Raw genomic sequence first — 25214 nt, 5'->3', positions numbered from 1 at the left:
CCTGTCACTAAATGCATTTAAAACCAAATTGAAAGCATCAGAGACGGCTTCAAATTTGTGCAAATGTTAATTTTGTTTCTTGTAACTGTGTAACTCCTGCCTCTTGGCCAGGGCTTCCCTGTAAAAGAGGTTTTTAATCTCAATTGGACTGTCCTGGTTAAATAAAAGTTAAAATTTAAAAAAGATAAATAATACTTCATGTTGGCTGCACTGACACTGAGGAAATGATCACTGGTAGGCCTGGTTGCTTTTGTTTTTTAGCTTTCTGCTCTTGAGAAACAGTATTGTTTACAGGCTTATTTCAACAAGCCTTAATATTATTGTGTGACTAGAGTTGGGGTATTGGCAGCTTTTTATTTCAAACAGTACATATGGTGAACAGAAAAGCCACACATATATTCTCACCTTGCCATGCCAATACTTGGGTGCCTTATGTGCTTTCTTCATTTTTTTCTTCATCTTTTTGTTGGCTTTGTGTCCCATCAGCCCCATTCCAACAGCAACCACACCTGCTGCTAATCCACCTGGCATGTGCTGATTTCCATGATGATGATGATGAGGATAACGCATGTGGTGACCTTTGTGACGACCAAAGTGATATCCTTTTGGAGAGTGTGGAAAAGGACCAGGAACACACATAGGAGAAACATGGGGGTATCCGCCTGGGGCAGGATAAGGATGAGTCCCTTGGGCTCCATACGGCATGGCTCCTGGGTGTGGGTTTGGTACCATTCCTGCGTACCGATAAGGTGGAAACTGACCAGATGGGTACGGACCAGGTTGGTACGGACCAGGTTGGTACGGACAAGGTGGGTAAGAGGGGAATGGAGGCTGGGGAAATGCTCCTGGAGCAGCAGGGTTGCAGGCATAGCTGTAACCAGGAGGAAAGGCAGGGTTTGTTGATGCCGCTAGAGGAGGGGGACCTGGTTAAGAGCAAACATTTTGCAGTCAAACATGGATTGGCTTTCAATATTTAAGTTTAATGAATTACCTTGACTTGGCCACATAGTTTGAAAACAAAATTTTAAGCAGCAAGCAACTGGGAAATAGAAATAAAAACATCAAATAATTAAGTGGTTTAAAGCTACATATCCGGGCATACACCTCACAGTAAATAAAAGTTTGAGAATCTTTGATGGATTGGAATTTAATAAACTTACCAAGAACATCTTTAAATGACCAGAAAGAGACCAGAGCGCCTCTTGTTTTCTTCCGAAGTGACAGTGAAGAGGACAGATGGGCGTGACTTAGAGTGACGCTCTGTATTCTGATTTGATCATTCGTTTGCGTAATGGAAAGGGTGTAACTTGAAAAACCGGCTACAAGTATGACGATTACAGTTACAAAAGCTTGGTGAGCCATGACTCACAGCCACGGGAACAACTGAAGTGTGTAAATTCCAATCATTTCAACTTCAACAACCAAAAATATAACAAAAAAATTACAATAACCTAAGAACACCTGGGCAGAAATCAAACCGGTCTGTTCCAAGCTGTAAGGGGGAAACTAGTAGACAGGTTTCAGTTATAACTCCTTCAGAACCAATTTGAGCTCAGGAGAGTATAAGCGCCAGGTGCTCTAAAAAATGTCCAGAACGACAACCTATGAAAGATAGTCTACCAAACACTCGTCAATGTAATAAACACCCAAAAATAATTGGTTTGAATATAATTTCAAAGCAGTAAATCAAAGCATTTGGATTCTTTCACTTAACTACGCTCTTTCTTTAATAGATCAAATGACAATAAAAAACCTTAATACAATCTTTGACTCATTATGAGACAATGGTTAAAAACAAAAACAACATCCATGCAAAAATACACATTGTACTTTAATGATGTGAGGTCCGATATGCTGTTGCTACTTTGTTTGGTTACCCATGACTATTTGTACATCCGGCTGTGTAACAATAATCCACCTTTCTCTGAACGTCAGATAAGGTTTGTTAATTATGTTGGTTAATAGTTTCTCTGTGATTACTAGGTCACTTTCCATTCCAGTATCAAGTTTGGTGGTGCATGCTGGGAACGTGAGACACCATCTCCTGGAGCTCTTTTAAATCAGATTTGGCCACTTGCACTACATTTCAGAATTAATTATATTGAGTATAAAGCTTTGATAGTGTTTGCATTACATATAATACACAAGCCCTAAAGATGATTGATTCAACATTTGTAGTAAGATTTTAACAATGTCCATATTCATCCTGATGAAGAAGGCAATTGATGAGCTTAGTCAGAACTACTACTACTGCTGCTGCTGCTGCTGCTGCTGCTGCTGCTGGAGGACTGTGAAGGAAAATAAAGAACAGTATAAGCAATTAGAGCTGATTGTGAGGTTTGAGAAAATGTCATGATTAGGTCTCATAATAAAACAAAATCATTGTATTGGAAATACAGACTTGATTTGAGATGACCATTGCAGGGATCTTACAACACTTGGTGTTGGGAACACACTTACAAAACTGTCTAACTGTAAGAATGGTGTAGTTTAGTCAAAGGAAGGGTTTGTGGCTTGGGCTCTTACTAGTTTCAAAAGGTACCCCAATCACAACTGAATCTGGGTTGCCAGTGCCTTTACCTGCATATTGAAATTATTTTCATTCTCAGTACTGATATGGACAGGCCATGCCTCGTGTTCAGCTCAGAACCTCCAGAATTCCCTCACTGAGCAGAGGATTTAGGCCAGAGAGGCATTTTAATCATTTGAACTGGCAACCCAAACCCCTCATTCTGCTTTCTGATTGGATAATCCAAAACAACATTGTAATTAATCAACATTACAATTGTTATCATCAGTTAAAGCCAATCTGGGGACATAGGTAGGCCATGTTTATGACATTACAGTTTTACATACCCTTCCTTTTGCTGTAAAATAACTGTGAATCTCACCTTGCCACCATGTTTATGTCCCTTATGTCCTTTCTTCATTTTCTTCATCTTTTTAAGGCCTTTATGTCCTGGTACTCCGAATCCTCCAACTGCACATCCCATGGGATATCCAACTCCACCATGTGGGTTGTTGTGGTGGCCCTTATGATCTTTGTGGTGACCCTTATCTTTGTGGTGACCCTTATCTTTGTGGTGACCCTTATGATCTTTGTGATGTCCTCCTTTTGGGGAGTGTGGGTAAGAGCCAGGAGGGACACCTGCCGGGTATCCGCCTTGACCTGCAGGATAGAGGTGTCCTCCAGCAGGAGGGACACCTGCCGGGTAGCCGCCTTGACCTGCAGGATAGAGATGGCCTCCAGCAGGGGCTCCATAGGGCATGGCTCCAGGGAACAGATTGGGGGCCATACCAGCAGGACCAGCTGAATAACCCGGTTGAGGAAAGGTGCCCGGAGCGCCAGGTGGATAAGCAGGGTTGTAGCCAGGTGGATATACAGGGTTTGCTGGATTTGGGCCTGTAAAATGATACAGTGAGAGCCATAAAAAAAAATATAAAGACTTTTATATTATTTTCAGCAGTAAAACAAGAAAACTGATTATTTCGAGTGGTCACCTTGTACCATACCATAGCCAATAGACATGTTGTATATTTAAGGCAAGGCAAGTTTATTTGTAGAGCACAATTTATACACAGGGCAATTAAAAGTGCTTCACACAACAGGAAATTCATTAAAATCCTAAAACAGATAAAGATCTTAAAAAAAATAAAAAAATCTAAGACACTAAACTAAATTGTGTTTAGCCTAGATTTGAACTTTGTCAGAGTAGAGGCCTGTCTCACATCTTCAGGAAGACCGTTCCAGATTTTAGCTGCATAAAACTGAAACACAGATTCCCCATGTTTAGTCTTGACTCTGGCACCAGCAGGAGGCCGGTCCCTGAGGTCCTCAGAGTCCAAGATGGTTCATATGGCACTAACATGTCTGAGATGTACTTTTGTGCTAGGCCATGGAGAGACTTGTACACAAGCAGAGCTGCTTTAAAGTCTATTCTCTGAGCCACAGGAGCCAGTGCAGAGACCTGAGAACAGGACTAATGTGATGGTACTTCCTGGTTCTAGTCAGGTGTCTGTTTTACAGCTCGTTTGGAGCGGTCAGTGAGCAGTAGTCTAATCTACTAGACAAATAAGTCTCTCCAAGTCTGGTTTAGACACTATGGGCCGTATTTTGCCCCCGTTAATGCTCAGTCAGGGGGTGGTTCCAGGGCGCTATTTTCAGTACTGGAAGGGCAAAGTTTTTAAGTAATATTTTATTGTAGTAACTCAATGTATTGAAAGAGTGTTGGGGATATTTTGTGCAACCCAAATTACAGCAGTTAAAGTTGCGTGTTGTGCACCTCCAGCCCAGAGGCCCCCGGCCCTCAGGAAGATTAAGTTGAATAGCTCTGATGTAGATGAACTCAGACGGATCTATGACAGTTTTGTCAGTTACAGGTGCAAAGTGAGTCAGCTGTGTATAGGTGTTTTTTGGGTTATTATTTGCGTTGTGGAATTTAAAGCAATTTTATCAGCCCTCCTGTACGGTGTGGCCTGCTGGAGCAGCAGCATCACAGAGAGGGAGAGGAAGAAGCTGGACAAAGTCATCAAGAAGTCCAGCTCCGTCCTGGGCTGCGCTCTGGACTCGGTGCAGGAGGTGGGGGACAGAAGGGTCCTGGCTAAATTCACATCTATGCTGGACCATGAGTCTCACCCCCTGCAGGACACTCTGGAGAGCAGCTTCAGTGAGAGACTGATCCACCCTCGATGTGTGAAGGAAAGGTTTCGCAGATCTTTCCTTCCTGCTGCTGTCAGACTCTACAACAAACACTGCTAGCCCTGAACATGTGCACTACTGATGTAACCATGTGCAATACCATCATATTCATGTGCAATACTGAATCAACCATGTGCAATACCTGTAAATAAGAGTGTTCTATTTTGTTTTTTATACGGTTTACTTACCTGCTAATAGTATTACCTAGTCTTTTACTAGTTATTTTTATTTTATTTTTATTTTATTCTATTATCATTATTTTATTATTATCTGATTTTTATCTTTATTTTGTATTTTTATTATCTATTTTATTTTATTTTATTTCCCCCCCTCCATTCCCTATTAAGATAGGAGAGGAGCTTTGTTAATAAGAGTTTTTTGTTTTGTTCATAAGAGTTCTATTAAGAGTGTGTTTTGAAACTTCCTATAATCTGTCCTTTCCTCCTGTTTCTACTGCGTTGTAACAACGAAATTTCCCCTTGTGTGGACATTAAAGGATTATCTTATCTTATCTTATCTGTCAACTTGTAATGTTCCACAGTAAAGCAGGAGACAGTCTCTGCTCAGAAGGCAAAGGTACAGGTTTTGTGGTATTTTTGAGCAATAAAGCCACATATAATTGAACAAATGCAAATAGACAAATTCAACCCCGTACTGTGGAAGATTCCAGACAAAGCAACTATTGACAAGCCAATGGAGACAGTCACAAGTTTCATACTGCACCATTATTGCACCTACCTTGATTTGGCCACATGGTTTGTTTTGTTGTAGATCTCACGAGATGCTGAAAGAAAAATACACAGACTAAGAACAAAGAAGTAAAATAAAGGCTTTATATGTATTCAGCGACATTTAGCCAATAAGTAAACCAAAGAAGACCCTGGAATGACGTGAAATAGTCTGAGTCACACGCCCATAAAACATAACGCGTCCTCTTGTCATTATTTCACTAATATTAACGCACTACTTACAGCTTTAGACCGTACTATTGCTCCCACACAAACTTCTGTCGGGTCTGGAAGAGGGATTTGTCCATGGATTTGTCGAGACTTGAACTATATTGTTTTTCTTCCGCGTTGAGAACGAGATGCGAAGACGCGCCCCCTAAAGAGTGACGTCACTGAGCGAGTAAATAAAGTATTCATCTTTATGGAAACTTTATGTCGCGTGACCAGCCAGTCCCTCCTGAATAATTATAGCATCGAAAGACTTCCAATTACACTTTATAACTTTCACAAGCAGTCGCTGTTATCTTGGTCTTTAGTTCATAAACACAACTTTTCCCCTCACAAAAATATATATATGGAATAACAAGGATATATGTTTAAAATGCATAAAAGTGGGTTGACAATGGTAGTATTTACGTACACCTACTATTCAACAAAAACAGCATATCCTATTCCTACTGTGAGTTTCTCAATGCTTACAACTTTCCAGTAATGCCAAAAGAGTTTCCAATTGTCCTTGATGCTGTTCCTTCTGGTGTGAAAATGCTAATGTCCTCCTTTTTAAGTTATAAGAACGATAATAAATGTATAAGAAAACATATTACTAGAGTCCATGAGTAAACCAGCATCTGTTTTTGTCTGGAATGATTCTTTTAATGACATTGATTGGAACCGTGTTTGGCTTTTGCCGAGGAAATCCTTTGTAACCAATGAGATTCGGGAGGTATGCTTAAAGATTTTGCATAAATGTTACTGTAAACAGTATTATTTAAACATTTAGCTTAAATGTTCATTGTTCATTCTGTCATATGTGTCTGAGAATCATCCATACATTTTGGGACTGCTCTTATGCTCAAATATTTTGTAACAACATGTCTTTGTGAATAGAAAGCTTGATATGAACCTACAACATGATATTGATAAAGTGATATATGTGTTAAACCTGGTCTTAATGCTGTCAAAATACCATATTCATTGCTCAAAATTCTCAAACCAGAAACTGGAATGTTTAGTATTTGAATCCCTTTTGTCCTCTTACTTAAATTCCCTAAATGATTGCACTAACCTCAAAGCTGTGAAGACCAAAACTCTTTGTACTGAATTTGAACTGTAAACTGAAGACTTTAATTTTATATTTATTTTCTATGTATATTTTGAAACTGCAACTGCAAGCCTCTTAAAATGTTGTTATTGATAATATCAGTGTGCAGTTGAATAATAAAATGTATGTGTGTAGTAGGCTTTAAAAGTATTTATTTATTTCAGTATAAATGGTACAAATTGAGACTTCATGCAGTTGTGGTAAAAGACATCATCTGGAAAACAATATTTAGGTCTAGGATGTGGCTCACATGTGCTTGTGCCATGACACCTCTCAGCCAAATGTGCCTCCCAAAGTGGGACCTGAACATTTTATGATTGGATCCTTCAATAACTTTGCAATTATCATGAATTTAAACTTCACAATACCTGCTCCCTGTTTCTGCTCTGTGATGAGGGAACACGCCACCCCCAAAACCTTCTCTTCTCTGAATTATCCTTAAATTACTATGATACAGTATAATCCAAGTTGTCATATGCCTAGGTTTTAAAAATACAACATACAATTACTTTTTTTTAAAAACCTATATTTTCAGTATACAGTATACAGACTATATTCAAAAATCCTCTTTGAGAAGGCCATGAACAATTGAGAAATTACAATCTGTCCACTAAGTTTGCAATGTAAAAAGACTGTGACTCTCAGCTGGTCAGTGAATGCCTTGAGGTGCTGAAGGAAGTGTCTGGAGTGAGTGAAAAATGAGAGGCCTTGAAAAATGGATTGATGCAAGCTTAATGCAAGGACTAAAATGAGTCTATCCGGTTCTGAATACATGAAGCAGACAGTCTTGCTTCTGCATCAGGGTCCCAACAACTGCTCAGAAGATCCTGGAGTGCTGCTCCCTGAAAATAAAGTTAGACATCGCTCAAGAAAACAAAACAACAATTTAAACTTGAAATAAATAAAAGATATCCTACCTGTGGATGCTGGTTCCAGACTTGGGGGATTTTTGGTCGCTCATTCAAGTAACATACATGATGGAGGAGCATTTCTAGAGCTACATTTGCCCCCAGCTCGTATTCATAGGGAAGTAGATGTGGTGGAACCCTCTCGCCTGCAGATGGAGACACTTGTTTCACTTGGTTCTACGACCATAGTTTGTCACAGTGCTTTAATGACTTAACTACCAGATAAATCGGAGCATCGCATCCAGATTTCCCACAGGACTAGTCCCAAAGAGTAGACGTCTCCCTGAAGACACCAGTCACTGTTGAGGTTCACAGAGCCCTGCAGGATCTCAGGTGACATGTAACGCAGAGTCCCCATCGGGCTTTCAACCTGCAGTTACAGTGAGGAAATCCATTATTACTGGCCCTTACTATTCAGGAACATTACCGAGTGTGTGACTTCACTTCTAGTTTTCTGGAGGAATCATGCTGGCGGTTTTGCCCAGAGCACAGAATGGCAGAGCATCCAAAATCACAGAGGGCACAGGTTCCATCTGCTTTCACCAGGACATTAGAGCTGCTGAGGTCTCTATGTGCCACTCTGAGCTTATGAACACCTGCAAGAAACCACACACGTTCAATCGTTTATACATGTGAAGTCAGATTTGTGTATGAGCACTTAGGCCTCCTTTTTTTTAGATGTTAAATCATTGTCTTTACATTCAAATTTGGGATTACAATTTGTAAAACTGCAGTCTCACACATGACATTAAAAAAAATTCCAACAGTGGCAGATTGAAATACTCTGGAATCAATAGCTATGAATATTGGTTCTTGAGTATACCCATCACAATACCAGAATGTCAAACTTGATTTTGATACTAAGGAAATGGTTTGATCCTTGATAAACAATACAAAGTAAATGATGTTGCTGTGTTTGATTAGGAATGTGTCATGTCATTTTCAGCACAAAATAACAGCAGCTAGTTTCTATATATATTACAATGCGGTCAGTCATATACTAGTCTGATGTAAATATCAATCAATCTAAAAATATTAAAGAACGGTCCATTTTTTCTGTATCAATACTTGTTCAATTGAGCATCTAGTCTTAGTATCGACTAGTATCTGGGCAACAATATTTCGACAATCCAAGAATATACAGTAATATAAAACCAAAATCAAGTACCTTCTCTGTGAAGGTCAGAGTGAAGGTAGGAAAGTCCCTGTGATAAAGACTGGCACAACATAAGTGACGACTTCCAGCTGAAGGTGTTCGTTGATAAATATGAATGGAGAGAACCCTGCAATAAGTCATACAACATATTTATGCAGCACTTCATCAACCTCTTTTATACGAGCGCTTACATATTTAGCATATTGAAGGACGAGGACATCACACGTGCCAATGGATCCAGAGCCCAAGAAGTGGATAATCCCTGCATGCTCCATTAACGAAAACTGATAAACGTCTCTCTCTGCAGTGAACTTGTGTTGCCAGGCCTTAGGAACCATTTTCACAGCCACACGAGTGCCCTGGTATTTCCCTTCCCAAACTGTGGCAAAAAGCCCTTTACACACAACCTGAAACAAGATGCAGTTTGCCATAATTGATACACAAGTTGACAATAGCACTTAGAAAGCTGTTCCTGTGAGCCTTACCTGCAGTAGTTGTACTTCAGCAATGTCAATTTCTGAGGGTTGGGTCGTGATACAGGCACACAGTGGATCGTGAAGAGAGGAGTTTAGACTTTCTTAAAACATATTAGGAAATTGTGTAATATTATTAAATTATCAAAAAACCCTTTCTCCATAGTTTATAATGGTGTAACGTTTATTGGAAATGGACAAAGAAATGGGCAGTGAGGGAGGATTCAAGCAGAGATAAGTGCCAAGGTCAGCCCACAGCAAAGAATGAAACTGTTTCACGGTGGATCGTGAGAACTCAACTAATTTATCAAATACAAACACATAAGAGAGGAGTGTTTTGTAACGGTTTTGCAAAAGAAGTGAAAAACAGTTGAGAGTTCTTACTTGATTCTTTTCGGAAGAAGTTCAATTTGGCTGCAGCTACACCTACCACCACTAGGGTTATTATCAAACCAGCAACAAATAACACATCTAAAAAAAAGGGGGGGAATTAAAAATGAATAAAGCATAATTATTTTCACCAACCGTGAGTCCAAATCACTGTTGGAAGTAAATACCATAGGAGTACGTGAGTGGAAGAGGTTGATCAGGGTCTAAAATCCAAGTGATATTGCTATTGCAGAAGTCACTGCTACAAACACATCTGAGGATGTTTCTCTTTCTTGAGCAACTTAAATCAGAGCACGACTTTTCCTTCAAGTAACAGCCTGAAACAAAAAGCTCAAAATAATAAAGAACACATAAGGTACAGTAGGATTCAAAGTACACGAAAAAATATGTGCCTACCAAGAGAGTCTATCTCAAGTTTACCGTCCTTGATCAGGTAATAACCCACACAACAATCTGTGAAGTTACAACGCTGCTCGGATCCATTCACATCACCATAATTATGGTAATTAGGGTTATTTGGCTTTACTTGGAAATGACACCGCCTCTTCTGAGATAAAGCCAGATGGATGATGCTTAGGAAGACAACCGCTGAGAAAAAAACATGCATGTATAGAGTAGAGAGAAATGTCGTTTTGAATTTGAACATACGCTAAATTTGAATATTGAGTATGTGATTCATGCTACAACTGAGCTGGTTAAAATGTGTTGTAAACTTTCAAATGAGCCAAGTGATTTAATCCGCCCCACAACCCATCTTCCAAAAAAATTATTATATAATAATTATCTGGGCTAGCACTAGTTTAGATCTGGTTAGGTCTTGGTCTTTGTTTAATTCTGCTCTAGACCTGTGTTCGGTGTCAGGATTAGATTCTGGGTTAGTCCTGGGTCAGACCTGGTTGATTCTAGTCTAGTCCTAGTTTAATTCTGGTTCAGTCCTGGACGGCAGTTTTGCAAAGCAGTTTGTAAAGCATTTTATTTCTCACAAAGATCTACTCAATCAGTAGCTAGTAGTTATTTTATTGTATTAATTCAATTTATGAAAACCATGTTGGGAATAGTTTGTGAAACCAAAACTTTTACTACAACAGTAAAATGGTGCACCTCTGGCCACCTTGACTATCCGAAAAATCTGGCCCCCGCAAAATTAAGCTGAATATTTTCATACATTTCTGTTGGCTCATCTAAATATCGTATTTGAGTTGCTCAAAATTTTTTTTTTTTTTTTTTAGCTATTCATATTTATCACATATATTGCAAAACTCTATTAAATAGGCCAATATTAGAATTAATACTGATTTGTCAAATAGTATTAGCTGAACGGTCAACAATATCAAACAATAATCAATAGTTTAGGACTTTTGACTATTCAAAAAGCAGAATATTTAGTTTTGAATTGTTAATATGGTCCTAGTTTTTCATCCTTCTGAAATCGATGGATATTGCCTTCAAAAAACTACATATTCTGCGTGTATTTGAATGAAAAAGGCAGACTTACCCATGAACAACCAATGTCGCAAGAGGAGAGCCATGGGACCTTTCCATGGGATAGCAGAAAGCAAGTATTTATCAGGCATAAGAATGTGGGGGAGTGTCCCATGTTTCCTGGCTTCACTCCCCCTGCACACCTGCCGTGGGACCCCAGTCACATGTCCAGTCAGGAATGGGTTAAAGGCTATTCTATTATAAACATCTGGAACATTTAATATTGTGTCAGATGAAAGCATTTTAGTCGACTATCCATAATGCAAAGGCTACTGTACTAACAACCTTTATTATTTTGTGTTCAGTGCCAAATGTAGCCAAAGTCAATATTTGAAAAACAAACAAATAAATACGTACGTAAACTGGCAATTACAAAGGGGCGGGAGACGCGAGACTGCGCATGCGCCTTTTTTAATCACTGATTGGACGTTCACCTGCTGCGCGTGGGGCTGAGTTTGTAGTTGAACAAATGGTAAGTATAATTTAGACAATTGTAGTTGCAATAACGCAGTTAAAATGTGTGCTTATTTTACCCAGGCTGTGTTTCTTGGCACGCACTCTCTCACTAAAGAACTGGCTGATATTTTTGCTGAGGATTCGGACAATGACGAGACATTTTACGGATTTTCTGAAGTTGAACTAGGCGACAGTGACAGCGAGGTAACGGCTTGATTTCAGACCATACACAATTGCATGTCCTGGAAAAAGTCTACCGTTTCTTATTTTGCCAGACGTTATATTCTGAAAATGAAGACAAACTATCTGAAAACAAACGCGTCAAACGTGCACAGCCCTTCAAACTGAGAGTGGCCTTGCGCTCCGTTTGTTTTAACCCTCTGTCATCCGATGAAGACGTAGGACAAGTTCCTACGCACAATGTCGCAAAAAAGACAAGGATCCAGAAGGAGAAACATGTCCAATTTGAAGGAGTGGAAAACACGATAGCACCTCTTCCTCCTCTGAGCAGTGAAGCAGATCATGCAGAAGATGAGTCCTTTTTGGCCAAAAGAGAACAAAACATCAAAGCCAACAAAGCAATGGTAAAGCATGTATATTACTATTACACTTTTTTTTTTTTTTTTTTGTAAGATTCATTTTTTCAGGTGATTATAATTGTAGTTAAAATTCACCAGACTCAGTATTTATTATTATATTCAATTTGTAATGCCCAAAATCACATGATTTTTACAGACAGAATGTTAAATCAAAAACAATGAGACAGTCATTGGTCAATAATAGAGAAGCGGATTAACCAATAAATCAAATGTCAAACATCTGAAAAAGTAAGCTTCTCCTTGCAGCTTGCACAGTTGATGGCTGATCTGCAGAAGATGCCTGGAGGAGCTGGTTTCCTGAAAAAACAAACTGGAAAAGCAAAAAAGAAAAGCCCTGTAAGTAAAGTTCTTAGAATAAGTATGCTCTACTCTTGGTCTGATTTTGAGTTTACTTATGTTCAGTCATTTCATCGTAGCATCCACCGCGTTCTGGGGGCAACTTGAGGAAAAACCCTGAGCGCACGTCCCGTCGTCTTACTCGCTCCATGGGAGGAAGTGAGGACTGTAAGAGCGCTAAAGAGGAGGAATTGGAGCTCACCTTGGAGGAAGAACTACTGGAGGTCTCTTGTTTAGAATATAACAAATGTGGTTTGTGCACTACCATAATAACTTACCAACTGCAATGTGAATTTACCCCAAAAACCTATTACAAAATTATTACCAAAATTGTGATTTGTTGTAAATGGCTACGTTGAGACTAGTATTTATGGCTGTTCAGTTTAATCATATTGTAAATAGTCTTTTAAAATCATCCAAATGCACAACATATTGTGTATTGCTATTTATTCCATTTACTCTGCAATGCCTCAGGTCAGAGGAGCCCCACAGCGACGAGGCACCCCTCGACCTAATCAGACCAAACCTCATATGATTCGTCCAGTTGAAGACATTACAGAGGAAGAACTGGAGCTGGTGGCAGACAGTATGACTGAGAAGATTTACAACAAAGTCACGGTCTGTGTTGTATTGTGACTAATGCACTTCTCCACGGGCTGTTTAAATCATTTTGGATTGTCTTGGGCAACATTTAGGGCTCTACCTGTCATCAATGCAGACAGAAGACCATAGACACAAAAACATGCTGTCGCAATGAGGGCTGCCGAGGGATTCACGGCCAGTTTTGTGGACCCTGTTTGAGGAACCGTTACGGAGAAGATGTTAAGAAGGCCCTGATCAACCCAGTGAGACACGCTTTACAGCATTTTTTAAAGACGCGATGTTTTTAACGGCTGCAGTTGCATGTTATGTCATAAAATGCTGCACATAAGTGATTTTTACTTGTGTTCAGTCTGCTTTGACTGTGTATAATCATGCATCTAATGACTACTCACAAGCAGAGCATTTTCTCTCTCCAGGAGTGGCATTGCCCACCATGCCGAGGGATTTGTAACTGCAGCTTCTGTCGTCAGCGCGAGGGTCGCTGTCCAACAGGCATCCTCTTTCCTCTGGCTCAGTATCATGGATTTTCTGATGTACATTCATATTTAACAAGGTATTAGAGATATATAGATATAGATAGATATCTCACACACTTGCTGTCAGTCCTGTCCCTTCCTGGTTTAGTGTGGAGCTAAGTCTTGCAGGTTTGACTACTTTATGCATCAGCAGATGGCGCTGCTGTAAGTGTGTGTTATGTTTTTAGATTGTAGGACTTGTATAGTTGTCATATTCAGCTCCTCTACTCATGACATAATTATAGACATGAACTGACTTAACTAAGATGTGGGAATGACAGATTGTATAATTTTTTACCTAATTTGTTTCCAGCCTTCGTAACAAAGTGAAGAATGAGGAAGATGTGTGAATTCAACAAGCAGTGGTTGTTTTTGTAAACTGATTTTAACAAATAAAGTTTAATTTTGTTGTAATAAGAGCATGTCTGGTCTATATTTATACATTTGAATAGGCCACAGCTAGTTAAATCCCCTTATTTAAAATAGAAGTTGCAAAAAACTGACTTTTCAAAAAGTTGACCAAAGAATATGTACAAAGTTCCTATGAAGTCATTTTAACATTGTATTTTCCCTTTTTATTTAATAAAAAAAAATCACCCTTTGGTTTGAAAATGGGAAGTGTTCATGACATTTATTCTGTCCTAATTTCCGATGGAGGTTAGGGCCTATTTCACAAAGAGGTTAAGATTTTTGAAAAGAAAGACCAAACAGAATTCACATTTGTTAGGGATTGTGTCCACACAGGTTAATTTCATGGTGACACTGAACTCTTTTCTCCATGTTAGACCTCTGCATTTGACAGTTCAAATTCTGCCATCCACCTCATTTAAACTAGACAGAATAGATGTGAACACAACCTATAAACATTGTGTGGTGTTGACAATTTACAAAGACCACAGGAAAAATGAGTTAAGGCAAAACTGAAATACAACAAAAACAGAAGCTTGTAAAAAATAATGTTATGCTCGATCAAGCCTAAATTTGATCTTTAACCTGTCTTGTTAGACCAACAAAGGTGTAACTGAAGTGTCTTATGTTTTTAAACATACTGTATATTGAAACCGCATGGTGATAATGGTTCTCTAAACAGGGATTATGGTTTGAGAAGCAAGTTCTGACACAGCCTGGCTGAGAATTGCTTCGTAGTATAGCTCTCTGGACTTACTGCTTCGACAGTAAGGTTTGCACATAAAAACGATAAAAAAATAACAGGTTAAAATGATTGTGCAGTTAAATTCATTCAACAAAGGCAAATTATAGTAATATTTTTCGGTCTGCCAAGCTAGCATTTTTACAGGAGCAAACGATATACAAAAATCTAAATAGCTGTACTATTATAAACATATCAAAGTATGATGGCGTAAGTTGGTACCTACAAAAAAAAAAGTGTACTTGAGTTACGTGAATGCAACACAGCACATTGTGGTCCTGCTCTAGTTGAGCCTTACATTGTCTTTCGTAACGTCAACTTGACACTTAATTTGAATGAGTACATTTCAGTGGCTACTGGGAATTCATTCCAATATGCTGGACATTTCTATATTACAGTTTAAGAAGGAAAATCCTGTAGTGAAAGATAAGTCATTCAAAACAAGCAGGAGTATGATTTACTTTCTAACTTGTAGAGATAAGTAGTTGAATGTTTAAATCAGTAAGTCCGTCTTAAGGAACCTTATGACATAGACTTCAAACATCCGCTGTATCTCTGGATATGGAGGTTAACATGTTCAAATTCAATCTTTTACTGATGACAAAATGTAAAGGTGGATTTATTTATATTCAAAAACATTGGACATGATGTCCATTTTGGTTGTTATAATTTGGCGTTTTGGTTTTCAAGAATTCAGAAATCAGAATGAGACTCAAGTCTTATTTTTGGTGTGCTTCTAAAAGCTGAAATCCAGTTGGTTTGAACCTAAAAGTCCTTTCTCTGATCTGAATCTTCACAACCTGCAGCCAATCATAAATCCGTGCTAGTTCAAACTTGTTTATCATCATAAAGCTGGTCGCATAATAGAGAAATTGTAATATATTAGACAATTGGAATGACTATTGATACTAGAATGAACTATTGATAGTCTTGGTGGCAATCATGAATAATCGTTAAATCGTGATGTTTCTTTTCACGATAATTGCAACACTAAAATTGGATATTGTGACATCCCTAATCCTCACTATGCAGTTTAAAGCCTTAAAGTCTTGGTTTTTAAACTGAGGGGCGCAAGTACATGGGGTTCCTTTAATTTTCTGTATACTCTTTATGCATAGCGCACGCCCACTGAAAGCGTCATAATAAACCAATTATTGATTTGACTCATTTTGACTCACTCACCTAAAAGATGCTACAGATTTAAGACTGTGGGGAACCGCAGTCAAAAGCAGTACCCACAAAATGAATGTCAGTGTTGCATTGTTGTCAAGCTTTTGTTTGACCTTTCCGAGGTTTCGTCCTCACATGTCCAACTTTTCCTGCCTCAACAGTGTCAGTAGCCGTTTCCATTAAGCTGGTGAAGATTGATCATATTGATGCCATTGCTGGCTAATCGCGCTATGCTCTCCGCTGACAGAGTCTCCATGGTGACGATGGTGTGATCCCCGGCCACCACAGCTCCAGAGCCTGCTTCAGAGCCTGCTGCGGGAGACCCTACATCGGTAGACTCAGGGACTGCAGAGCCGCCCGGGATGACTTTCTTATTCAAGTGGGTCTTAATGTGCTTTGACAAGTGGTCACTACGCATGAAGCGCTTCGGACATTCTGGACAAGCAAACCTTTTTTCACCTGCAAAAAACAGAAAACGAATTAGTAAAAAAAACTTGAAATGTTACAAAATAGCACATAATATATACTGTATGTACAAAACGAGCATATTTGGCGCATGCACGGCCACTGTTTGGCAAAACATAAGTAGCACAGTGCGAGCACTGACATTTTTGGACGTGACAATTTGATGATAGAGAACCGGTATGTCACCTTTTCCTTGTCTCTGGAACCGTCATATAAAAAGATACAAAGAAAAACCTAACGTGTCACTGGACTATGTGTCCAAAATTACTCCCCATCGCTGTAGCCCACGGAATGTATTATTTTAAATAGGCTAAAATATGTGGTCCCTAGAACAATATGAGGACAAGGCCAGACGTGAACCGGAATTTAAAAACATAAACAGACTGTTAGTTTTATGTTAACTGGAGCAGATCGGAGTGGAGCCTGCTGTCAGATGGTCTTCCACCAGCCATTAGAAGACTCCCAGTAGGCACTGCTCTGTTGGCCAAGGTGTCTTTTAACATGCAATTATGTCCATGTGTATGATTGTGATTGCTTGTATGGGAGGTCAAAAGTCCCGCCCCCTTTGAAGCCGTAGTGAATTTCCCATTCTTGTTCTCCTTTTTTTTTTTTTCAAAGTTTTTTTTTTTCTTCCCGGAAAGTCTATGAGGCGCTGTTGAGCTCTATAGAAAGTAAGGTCTATAGCTTATGGTTTTGAACGTTGACAAAGACTAATCACCTGTGTGTGTTCTTCTGTGGCGCTGAAGCTCATCTGACCGTGTGAAGCGTTTGCCACAGAAAGCCCAGCTACAGGCAAAAGGCCGCTCTCCAGTGTGCCAACGGAGATGAGCTCTTAAGTGAGAGGTCTTGCCATAGATCTTTCCACACCCAGCAATGTGACAAATATGTTGCTTCTTTTTAGATGGATCGCTGTTCAAAGTAAAACATAATGTGCCAAGATTAGGAAATGTAAGAAAGATACATTTTGAGTGATTATATTTTAGGCAATAATTCAGTACACAGCAGCCCCCTTTGAATTAGAACCTACCGGCTGTCGCCATCTTTGCAAAAAGGGCAGGTACAGGCTTCTCTTCTGTTGCGTCGGCCTTGTGGTGGGGAATCCATTTCATGCATACCAGTGCTGTCATTCAGAACATCTCCACTTGTGTGCATTGATTGATCACCTATAAGAGAGAAATCACCAATGTATTGCCTTCCACACAAACAAAGGAGGCCACACAAGTAAGGCAGAGAAACGTTTGCCTGAAAAACAGGTTCCACCAGTTAATGGTGGACTCTTAACAAATAGAGACAGGCTATCATTTTCTTCTTGGTGAATACAGTTATGCATGTTAAGCACAGGGGCAATTGAAGAAAATATTCAGTTGTAGACATCTAGACACTGTTTTTTAGAAAAACAAGATGTTTCGACTTTCATTCAAGAGTCATTCCACTGTGTCCACTGTGACTACAACTGAATCTTTTTATTTTATTTTTAAGAATGGAACATCCCTTATTTATCCACACTGGATGAATGAGGGATTACACAGACTTGTTCACAGGAGCAATGTTCAAATGTTTATATGAAAAACATATGACTTTTACTAACCTGGTTGACTGGAAATGGAGATGGGGAGACTTTGTAGCTGGTGCATTTGCAGCCCCGAGTTCCCAAGGGAGTTGAGATTTATAGTTTGAATGCCCGGGATTTGGACAGCGTTAACCGACACTCCACCTGCTGGAGAGGCAGATGCCTGTGTCTGACCCAGCTGGGGGATGGACTGCATTGGGGCTAGTGTGATCTGAGTTCCAGTAGGACTTTGAATTTGAATGGTCTGCCAGCTCACCTGCCCATTTGGGCCAACAGTGCGAAGCAAGATGGGGCCTGTGTTGGGCATAATTTGAAGGTTTTGAAGTCCTTCCTGGGTAAGAGTGGGTGTAGCGAACACCTGGTTAGCACCTTGGATAAGATGCTGGGGTTGAATAACAATCTGTTGTTGCTGTCCTTCTCTATTTTCGGGCTGAATAGCCACACCAAGAGTCGCATTCTGCTGAAATGCGTTGGTGTTCTGTGTTATTCCAAAAGCAGAGGTGGTCTGTGTAGTAGTTGTAGAGGCACTGGTCATGAAAGATGCACTGCTGTTCGACACAGACTGTTGTGACTGCTGCTGCAGAAGTTGAGTTCCTTCAGCATCTCCTCCACCATTACCATCGCCACTCCCAGTTGTTCCATGACTTACAGGCAAAATAGTAATGTTTCCATTCAAAGAGACTGGCATATTTGCCAAGAATTGGCCTTGATTTTGTAGAACACCATTACCCAGGCTTATGTTCTGTATTGGAATAGCTCCTTGAATCAGGCCGGGCATTGTTATGATGTTCCCAGCTCCTCCAGCTCTGTTGGTTGTCGCTATAATCTGCTGTCCGTTAGGAGATGACACAATCTGAAACTGTGGCGCTGCTGCACTGGCTGTAGATACAGCTGGATCGTGTTGAGCCTGTGTAAACTGTAGTGGCTGGCCATCTACGGTCTGAAATTGAGGAATTACCTGGTACTGAATGTTAGGCATGACCCCTGATAAAGTTGTGAGGATCTGCTGACCCTGCATTGATGGAGCCTGCGTCACCACATACTGTTGCTGCTGAGCCTGCTGAGCCTGCGTGCTAACAGTGATTGTTGAGGACATGCCCTGTCTGCTTTTGCCTGTGTCTCCTACCACTGAGTCAGTGGTACCTGTGCTGGAGCCCGAAGAGGCCGGAATGCTTAGTGGAATAACTTGCCAGCCATTAGCATTGGAGTTAAAAACATCTGCATTCATATCAATTTGTTGCTCTTGGCTTTGTTGTTCATCAGCTGAATCGTTTTCGCCAGGATTGTCAAGTCTACTGCATGTTGCAGCCAACAAGGCGAGTGGAGATGGCTGCTGAGAATCCTGGGGAGGAAAAAACATACGTAAACATAACCAATTTATATTATAAAATAAAAACAAAAACCACAACAGTTTATACACTTATTATTGAACAATATTGAAGGCTGTGGTCAATTAAGTTATTAATTTGTTCTAACATAAATAGTAAATAATAATGCTGTGAATATTGCAACACAGTATCAATATCCTTGCAACATAAAAATCAACATAATCAAAAGTGAGATGATTTGCTTTTAAAAAAAAAGCTAGGCTCTTAAGAGACAATCAGGGTGGGACCACATGGGAGGGATTACTCCAGTTCCACAGAAGCGGCGGGCTCTGCTTCCCCTCCCCCGTAACCCACCCATCTCCCTCCCACACATGATTCTGCCCTATAATGTGACAGGGCGGTGTGGCCACCCCCTCTGCAGCGGGCCAAATGGGCCGAGCAAGAGGCGCACACAGCCGAACTCCGAGGGGAAACTCCCCGTGTGGGCGCACTTTACCTGCCCATTCCCCACCCAGACATGTGCTCTAGGAGAAAATCAACAACCCCGCAGCGGTCCGAGGGCACAAAGTGTAAATGCACATCACAGTTGTATTGACAAACAGCACTAAGTCAGGACATACTTGTGTGTTTCTTTTCTGGTTGAAGCCCGCTCCGCTTTCCGCAGCGGCCATTTCACCCTGCTGCTGCTGATCTGCGGAAGAAATGTGTTAAGATGACTCCAGAGAGCAGGAACACGTCATCCACTACAAACGCGGCATCACAAACGGACAAATAATCACAGGGAACACGTCTGGGCCGTTGGTGTGGATAGTTCCATGACAGACATTTAAACTAGTTTATTCCATGTAAGAATTCAGCCACACGCAGGCTACAAAGTTATGAGCTAACGCCGAAGCTACGCTACCAACAAGTTACCAAACGCAGCTCGAATTAAGGGCGGCACACACTTAAACACAAGTGTCTGTGTCTCACTTCTCAGTGTCGAAGTGAAACGCCATTTAACGTGATAAGTTTGCCGCTGACCTGTTTGCTCACTGGGTTAAGAGCGACATGTTAGCGACATGTTATCGACTTCGAAACTACCGGAGTATCCTTTAAAACCAACTGTTATTTGACTAATATAGTTTGAAACAGAACCCCTGGTCGTAAATTTACAACGTGCTGCCAATCACTGTGACGTGGAATGGGACAATAAAAAGTTGACTTACTGCTCATTATGTGAAGACGGGAGGAGTTTGCGTAGTCTTCTTTTTCGGGTTGACAACTTTTCACAACTTCAGACAAACTTGAGTGCTCCTCTGTGAAGAAACACGGGTGCGTTTGATTCAGACACCGTCATGTGCCGCTGTTCAAACTGCGCACAATCAGGTTTGGTCTGCGCTCAAAAGTGCACTAGTTAAGCATGATGTCTTGCGTCAATGCGCGTGATTTACAGAAATAATCATATATTTGACATAGCTTTACACTACTTTTATACAGTGCAATATTGGTGTTTACTGTTTTGGTTCACTTTTGGGATTTAAAAAATGCGAGCGTAAAATTTTAATTTGATCATGTTTGTCAATGGGCACATTTCTAAATAATAAATGTGTTTTAATTATTCAAACGTTTCGCCGTGGGAACGTTTAAAGTTTTATTTCAGATCGCCATGGTGCCTAAAGAAACGCACCCTTTTTACAGTTACGTGTGATTTACAGCTAAATTGTCCAATGAAAACCAGTCTCTGTTGAACTGCGCCTAACCATTGGCTAATCGGTGAAAAGTAGGGCGGGCCTTAATCACGGTAGGTTCCACCAACGAAATGGGATTTGTATTTCTTGTTGTTTCCAGGTCATGACAAATGCAAACGTTTTTAAGATATATTTACGCATCTATTGTTTGTGTAATTAAATGTTTTATTAATACTTAATCCAGCATAAAACAGGCAAGGATGGCACTTTAGGAGGCGGCCGTAAAGCCTCTCTGAGGGTTGCCTCCGTGGCCACTGACCACTCCTGGTTGGGTGGGCCTTGGCGCCCTGTGGAGGAGGTGGGAGTAGGTGGGAGGAGGGGATCAGGGAGGACAAGAGACGCAGGTATCCACCCTGCCAAGGCTTGTACTGACCACTCTGAAGAGAAGGGCTGGATTAAGGCGGGTTTAGTGAAAGACTTCGTGGGGTTGTCATGTAGTATGTGTCCATGTAAACATGGTGAAGAGTCCATCTATGAACATGGACATAGGCCTACATTTGAAACCTTTCCTAGGATGGGCCACTCCCCAACCAAACCCTCCATAAGAAAATACTTAAAAACAACTCAGTTAGTAGCCCTGAAACCCAGTTTGAGTCCAGAAAGTACCACGGCAACAGTGGAGTAGACCTACAAGACTTTACTAAGGCCTACAGCTGCAAGCAGAAGATCTTGTAATGAGATTCACATCCACCTAAGCAGTATTGGCTAATACATGCAGTTGTGGTTTCAGCAGTTGTTTCCAGACACAATGGTGAAAAAGGCCTAAGAAAATTCTAGTTTGAAGATGAAGTATGGTCTTTTCATAACAAATGATCAGGTTAAACTTTCTTGACTTGCCTGGTAGTTTGTTTGCACATGTAGTTTCTACAGGATGTGTCTGTAACACAGGCTCAGCCCACTATGATGGCAGATATGTAAAGCAACTTCCTCTGCAAGGCTACTCAAGACCTAAACATTGACATGAAACTACCTCTGAGTTATTGTACATTAAAACAACGGTGGGCTGATGTTTTTCATTTGTCACAATAGGAAATGAAAGAAAAGTCCCTAGTGCAATAGGACCAGTTGCAACCAAGGTATGTTTCTTTTCTTATGTTTTATTCAGTTCTTAGACTGGTGGGAACCTAAAGTTTAAACTTTTTAACCTTAGACCAAATAACAAGGTATGTTTTCCCTATTATTTACAATTATGTAAAACTATAATATTTGAACATAATAGACCACCTATATAATAAGCTAAACAGAAATAATTGAAAGAAATAATTCTGAAATAATTTAATCACATAGCACTGTACATTTATAGTCTACACATTTTTTCACTTAATTAAAAAGACGTGATTGTCGCTCTAGACATTTGTCTTTGTCTTATCCACCCATGCTGCCATCAACCGTGTAGTATAGAAAACTAGCAGTAGGCCAAAACAAAATCCATTAAAAAAGAACATATTAAAAAAAAAAATTGCAGTATATTTTATGTTTTCATGTGTTGTCCCACATAAACATTTTTGTGAATCTATGCTGATGCTGACCCACACAGAGAATGGAGAGTCCAGTGTCCACTGTGAAGCGCCGCGCGTGGATCAACAGCTGCCGGCAGCGACTTACAGACCCACAGCTCTGCAGCCTCCAGTCCACGACCACAGCCGACGATGACGTCTTCTCTGATAGTCTCCTGGATTCACAAGGTAAGTCAAACCTGTAAGACCAGTAAACTTGGGTGACACATCCTACATACTATATTTACTGTTGCTTTGGTATGACTGCAATATCAGAATCACAATCAGTCGGTGAACAACTCACAAAGTAGGAACTTGCTTCGGTGTCAAAGTGCAGCATTAAACAGTGTCTACTACTACTACTACTACTACTACTACTACTACTACTACTACTACTACTACTACTACTACTACTACTGATGATGATAATAGTAAAAAAGTATAAATAACATTAAATCAAATGTATCTCATGAATGATTTTGGTATCTAATGGGGCTACCGCAATCAATTGACTAATGATTAGTGGAATTATAAAATAATTGTGATTAATTAATCGTTAACTAGACTATACAGACTCAAAAACACATATGAAAAGTCCTTTTAAAAAAATAAAAATAAAGACAGTGGCATTGCAAAATAAAAATTAAAAAAAACATAAATAATACACTTTATCATATCATAAATATTCTCCATCTAGAAGTCCTCAGTCACCACTTACCATATTTCAATCTTGACTTAATTTATAATGTAATTAAAACGTATGAATGTACAATATTAATAGGCTAATTATTTTTATAATTAGATTTTTTATAATATGATGATAATAATAATATTTTATTTTTATTTTTCAGATTGCCCCTTGAGATGCATCATTTTCAAGGGGGTCCTAGGTTAACTTGTCGACTAATTAAACAATTTATTTCTGACTGGTCGACCACCAAAGTAATGGTTGTAGCCCTAGTTTTTAACTAACTAACAAATAATTAGATCTTCGTCTGTGCTTATAGCCAATAAAGACTCAGCTTGATTAAGATTTGGGGAAATATTACATCATTATCATTGTATAGATATATTTAACCCTGTTTCCACGAGTGGCATGGGATTCTTTTATGTGGCCTGTCCTGACTGCCTTTTCTGGGAAAAATGTAACATAGGATTCTTTAGGTTTGTTAAGAATTCCACAGTTTATTTTAACAGTGTCTATCTAGATAGTTATATAATAATTATATATAATAATCATAATTGATTTGATGTGATATGATTATCTTTCCACAGGATGTTGTTCTGGAAAGATTGAGAACTGGTTTCTCACTTGTAGGTGAGTCATTTTTTTGTTTATAAAGAGTAAATGACAGTCTTTGGAAACTTAGAATTACGCGTTTAGAGTTTCCGAGGTCAGGTGTGCTAGAAAGTACTGACATTGTGGTGAGCTTGACACAGAACTGCAGTTGTTGCACAGTTGTATGTATTCACAAGGTGAACAACTGCATCTCAACATCAGGTCTTAACAAGCTGTCCATTATGTGTAGAACATATTTCAGTACACAACAGGGAAGCTGCACTAAAAGCAAAAAGTAATTCAATTTAGAAAAAAAAAGGGTGTGGGTTCAATTTTACTAATCTATTATTCAGACATTTTTCAGGATATATTTATAACTCTTTAGATCTATTGTAAATGAGTCCTAAAACCTCCAATTATTCAGGCACTAAAGTTGTGATAATCAGATAAATAAAAAAATCAATGCACAGTGTCAGTGCAATACTGACTTAATCATGAGCAATACTGTCATGTTCATACGCAATAATGTCATATTCATGTGCAATACTCATACGCAATAATGTCATTAATGCGCATTTAACTGCAGTAAATAAGAGTGTTTACTTTTGCCACTATTATTATTATAATTTTTGTCTTTTGTCTTTTTTTTTAATTTCTATTCCTTATTAAGAAAATTAGAGGTTTTGTCTTTAAGAGTTTTGTTTATAAGTGTTTTTTTCTATAAGAGTGTTTTTTTAAAGCTTCCTATAAGTTATCTGTTCTTTTACTCCTGTATCTACTGCGTTGCGTTGCAACACTGGAATTTCCCCATTGTGTGGACAAATAAAGGCCATCTTATCTTATCCTATCTTATCTTAAATCATTTTGGGCCTACTACAGTGTACTTGAATAAATGTACCGGTATTCAAATACAATTTTATTTGTGTTATTTTTTATAATATAAATTACATCTTAAAGCTTTGTTTAAACGTTATTTAACTCATAAAATTCATGCAAACCTTTCGCTGTTAAATGCAAATGAGATTATGTTTGTGTCACTTTGTCCCAGGTCTATGAGCTCAGAAAATACTGGCCAGTTGAGTTTTGGTAAGCCATTTGTTTATAGTGATGTACCTTGTAATACATTATTATACTCACTTTGCAGTCATCATTGCTATCATTCTTGTTGTTAATGAAAAACTATTTGTTTAAATGAATGTTGATTATGTTTGTACAGAGTCAACACTCAAACCAAGTGGCATTACTGATGAGCTAAACATTGGCGCTGATGGTATGTTTAAACATATATTGTATAAATAACAATACGACAAGTTACGGCAACCAGCCATTAGCAAGTAGTAGCAAAAAACTGTATTTTAGG

The 25214-nt window shown here is 39.3% G+C and overlaps 3 protein-coding genes and 1 long non-coding RNA gene across 4 annotated transcripts in view; 2 read left to right on the top strand and 2 right to left on the bottom strand.

The window, feature by feature from the left end:
• Positions 1-7486: 7486 nt before the first annotated feature.
• On the bottom strand, positions 7487-11174 carry LOC140365740 (anti-Muellerian hormone type-2 receptor-like). The gene is made up of 10 exons (XM_072452303.1): positions 11171-11174; positions 10072-10263; positions 9827-9992; positions 9298-9391; positions 9004-9219; positions 8825-8939; positions 8101-8252; positions 7876-8026; positions 7666-7802; positions 7487-7590 (listed from the first exon to the last, which is right to left on the bottom strand). The coding sequence occupies exons 1-10, from the start codon at positions 11172-11174 to the stop codon at positions 7492-7494; spliced, it is 1326 nt and encodes a 441-aa protein (XP_072308404.1). The 3' UTR covers positions 7487-7491.
• A 472-nt stretch (positions 11175-11646) lies between these two features.
• Positions 11647-25214, top strand: part of LOC140365549 (cell division cycle-associated protein 7-like) — a 40074-nt gene continuing 26506 nt past the window's right edge. The window contains exons 1-8 of the mRNA XM_072452039.1: positions 11647-11817; positions 11889-12197; positions 12459-12548; positions 12629-12772; positions 13023-13166; positions 13244-13393; positions 13568-13704; positions 13980-14028. Of these exons, the coding sequence (XP_072308140.1) occupies positions 11674-11817; positions 11889-12197; positions 12459-12548; positions 12629-12772; positions 13023-13166; positions 13244-13393; positions 13568-13704; positions 13980-14016 (1155 nt within the window). The 5' untranslated portion in view covers positions 11647-11673 and the 3' untranslated portion in view covers positions 14017-14028. The remainder of the gene's footprint in view (positions 11818-11888; positions 12198-12458; positions 12549-12628; positions 12773-13022; positions 13167-13243; positions 13394-13567; positions 13705-13979; positions 14029-25214) is intronic.
• On the bottom strand, positions 14192-20666 carry sp1 (sp1 transcription factor). The gene is made up of 6 exons (XM_072452038.1): positions 20558-20666; positions 19970-20040; positions 18040-19363; positions 17479-17614; positions 17170-17360; positions 14192-16445 (listed from the first exon to the last, which is right to left on the bottom strand). Exons 1-6 carry the CDS (start codon positions 20562-20564, stop codon positions 16150-16152), a joined length of 2025 nt encoding a protein of 674 aa, XP_072308139.1. The 5' UTR covers positions 20565-20666; the 3' UTR covers positions 14192-16149.
• LOC140366180 (uncharacterized) lies at positions 21915-25175 on the top strand. Its single transcript, XR_011927870.1, has 4 exons — positions 21915-22155; positions 22617-22764; positions 23851-23893; positions 24903-25175. It is a non-coding gene; the product is annotated as an uncharacterized lncRNA (long non-coding RNA).

This window comes from Eucyclogobius newberryi, unplaced genomic scaffold, assembly GCF_026437365.1.
Source record: "Eucyclogobius newberryi isolate DKJ021-1_F unplaced genomic scaffold, fEucNew1.0.hap1 SCAF_19, whole genome shotgun sequence".
NCBI lineage: Eukaryota > Metazoa > Chordata > Actinopteri > Gobiiformes > Gobiidae > Eucyclogobius > Eucyclogobius newberryi.
The sequence above is the reverse complement of the archived record's forward strand: the minus strand, read 5'-3'. Positions and strand labels throughout refer to the sequence as shown.

Coding starts and splice junctions, on each gene's coding strand:
- sp1 (XM_072452038.1), bottom strand. Junction 19,364..19,969: donor ACCAGAAAAGAAACACACAA/GTATGTCCTGAC, acceptor TTTCCTCCCCAG/GATTCTCAGCAGCCATCTCC. Junction 17,361..17,478: donor TGCAAAGATGGCGACAGCCG/GTAGGTTCTAAT, acceptor TACTTTGAACAG/CGATCCATCTAAAAAGAAGC.
- LOC140365740 (XM_072452303.1), bottom strand. Junction 9,392..9,826: donor TATGGTATTTACTTCCAACA/GTGATTTGGACT, acceptor TAATATGTTTTA/AGAAAGTCTAAACTCCTCTC. Junction 8,027..8,100: donor ATTCCTCCAGAAAACTAGAA/GTGAAGTCACAC, acceptor CTGTAACTGCAG/GTTGAAAGCCCGATGGGGAC.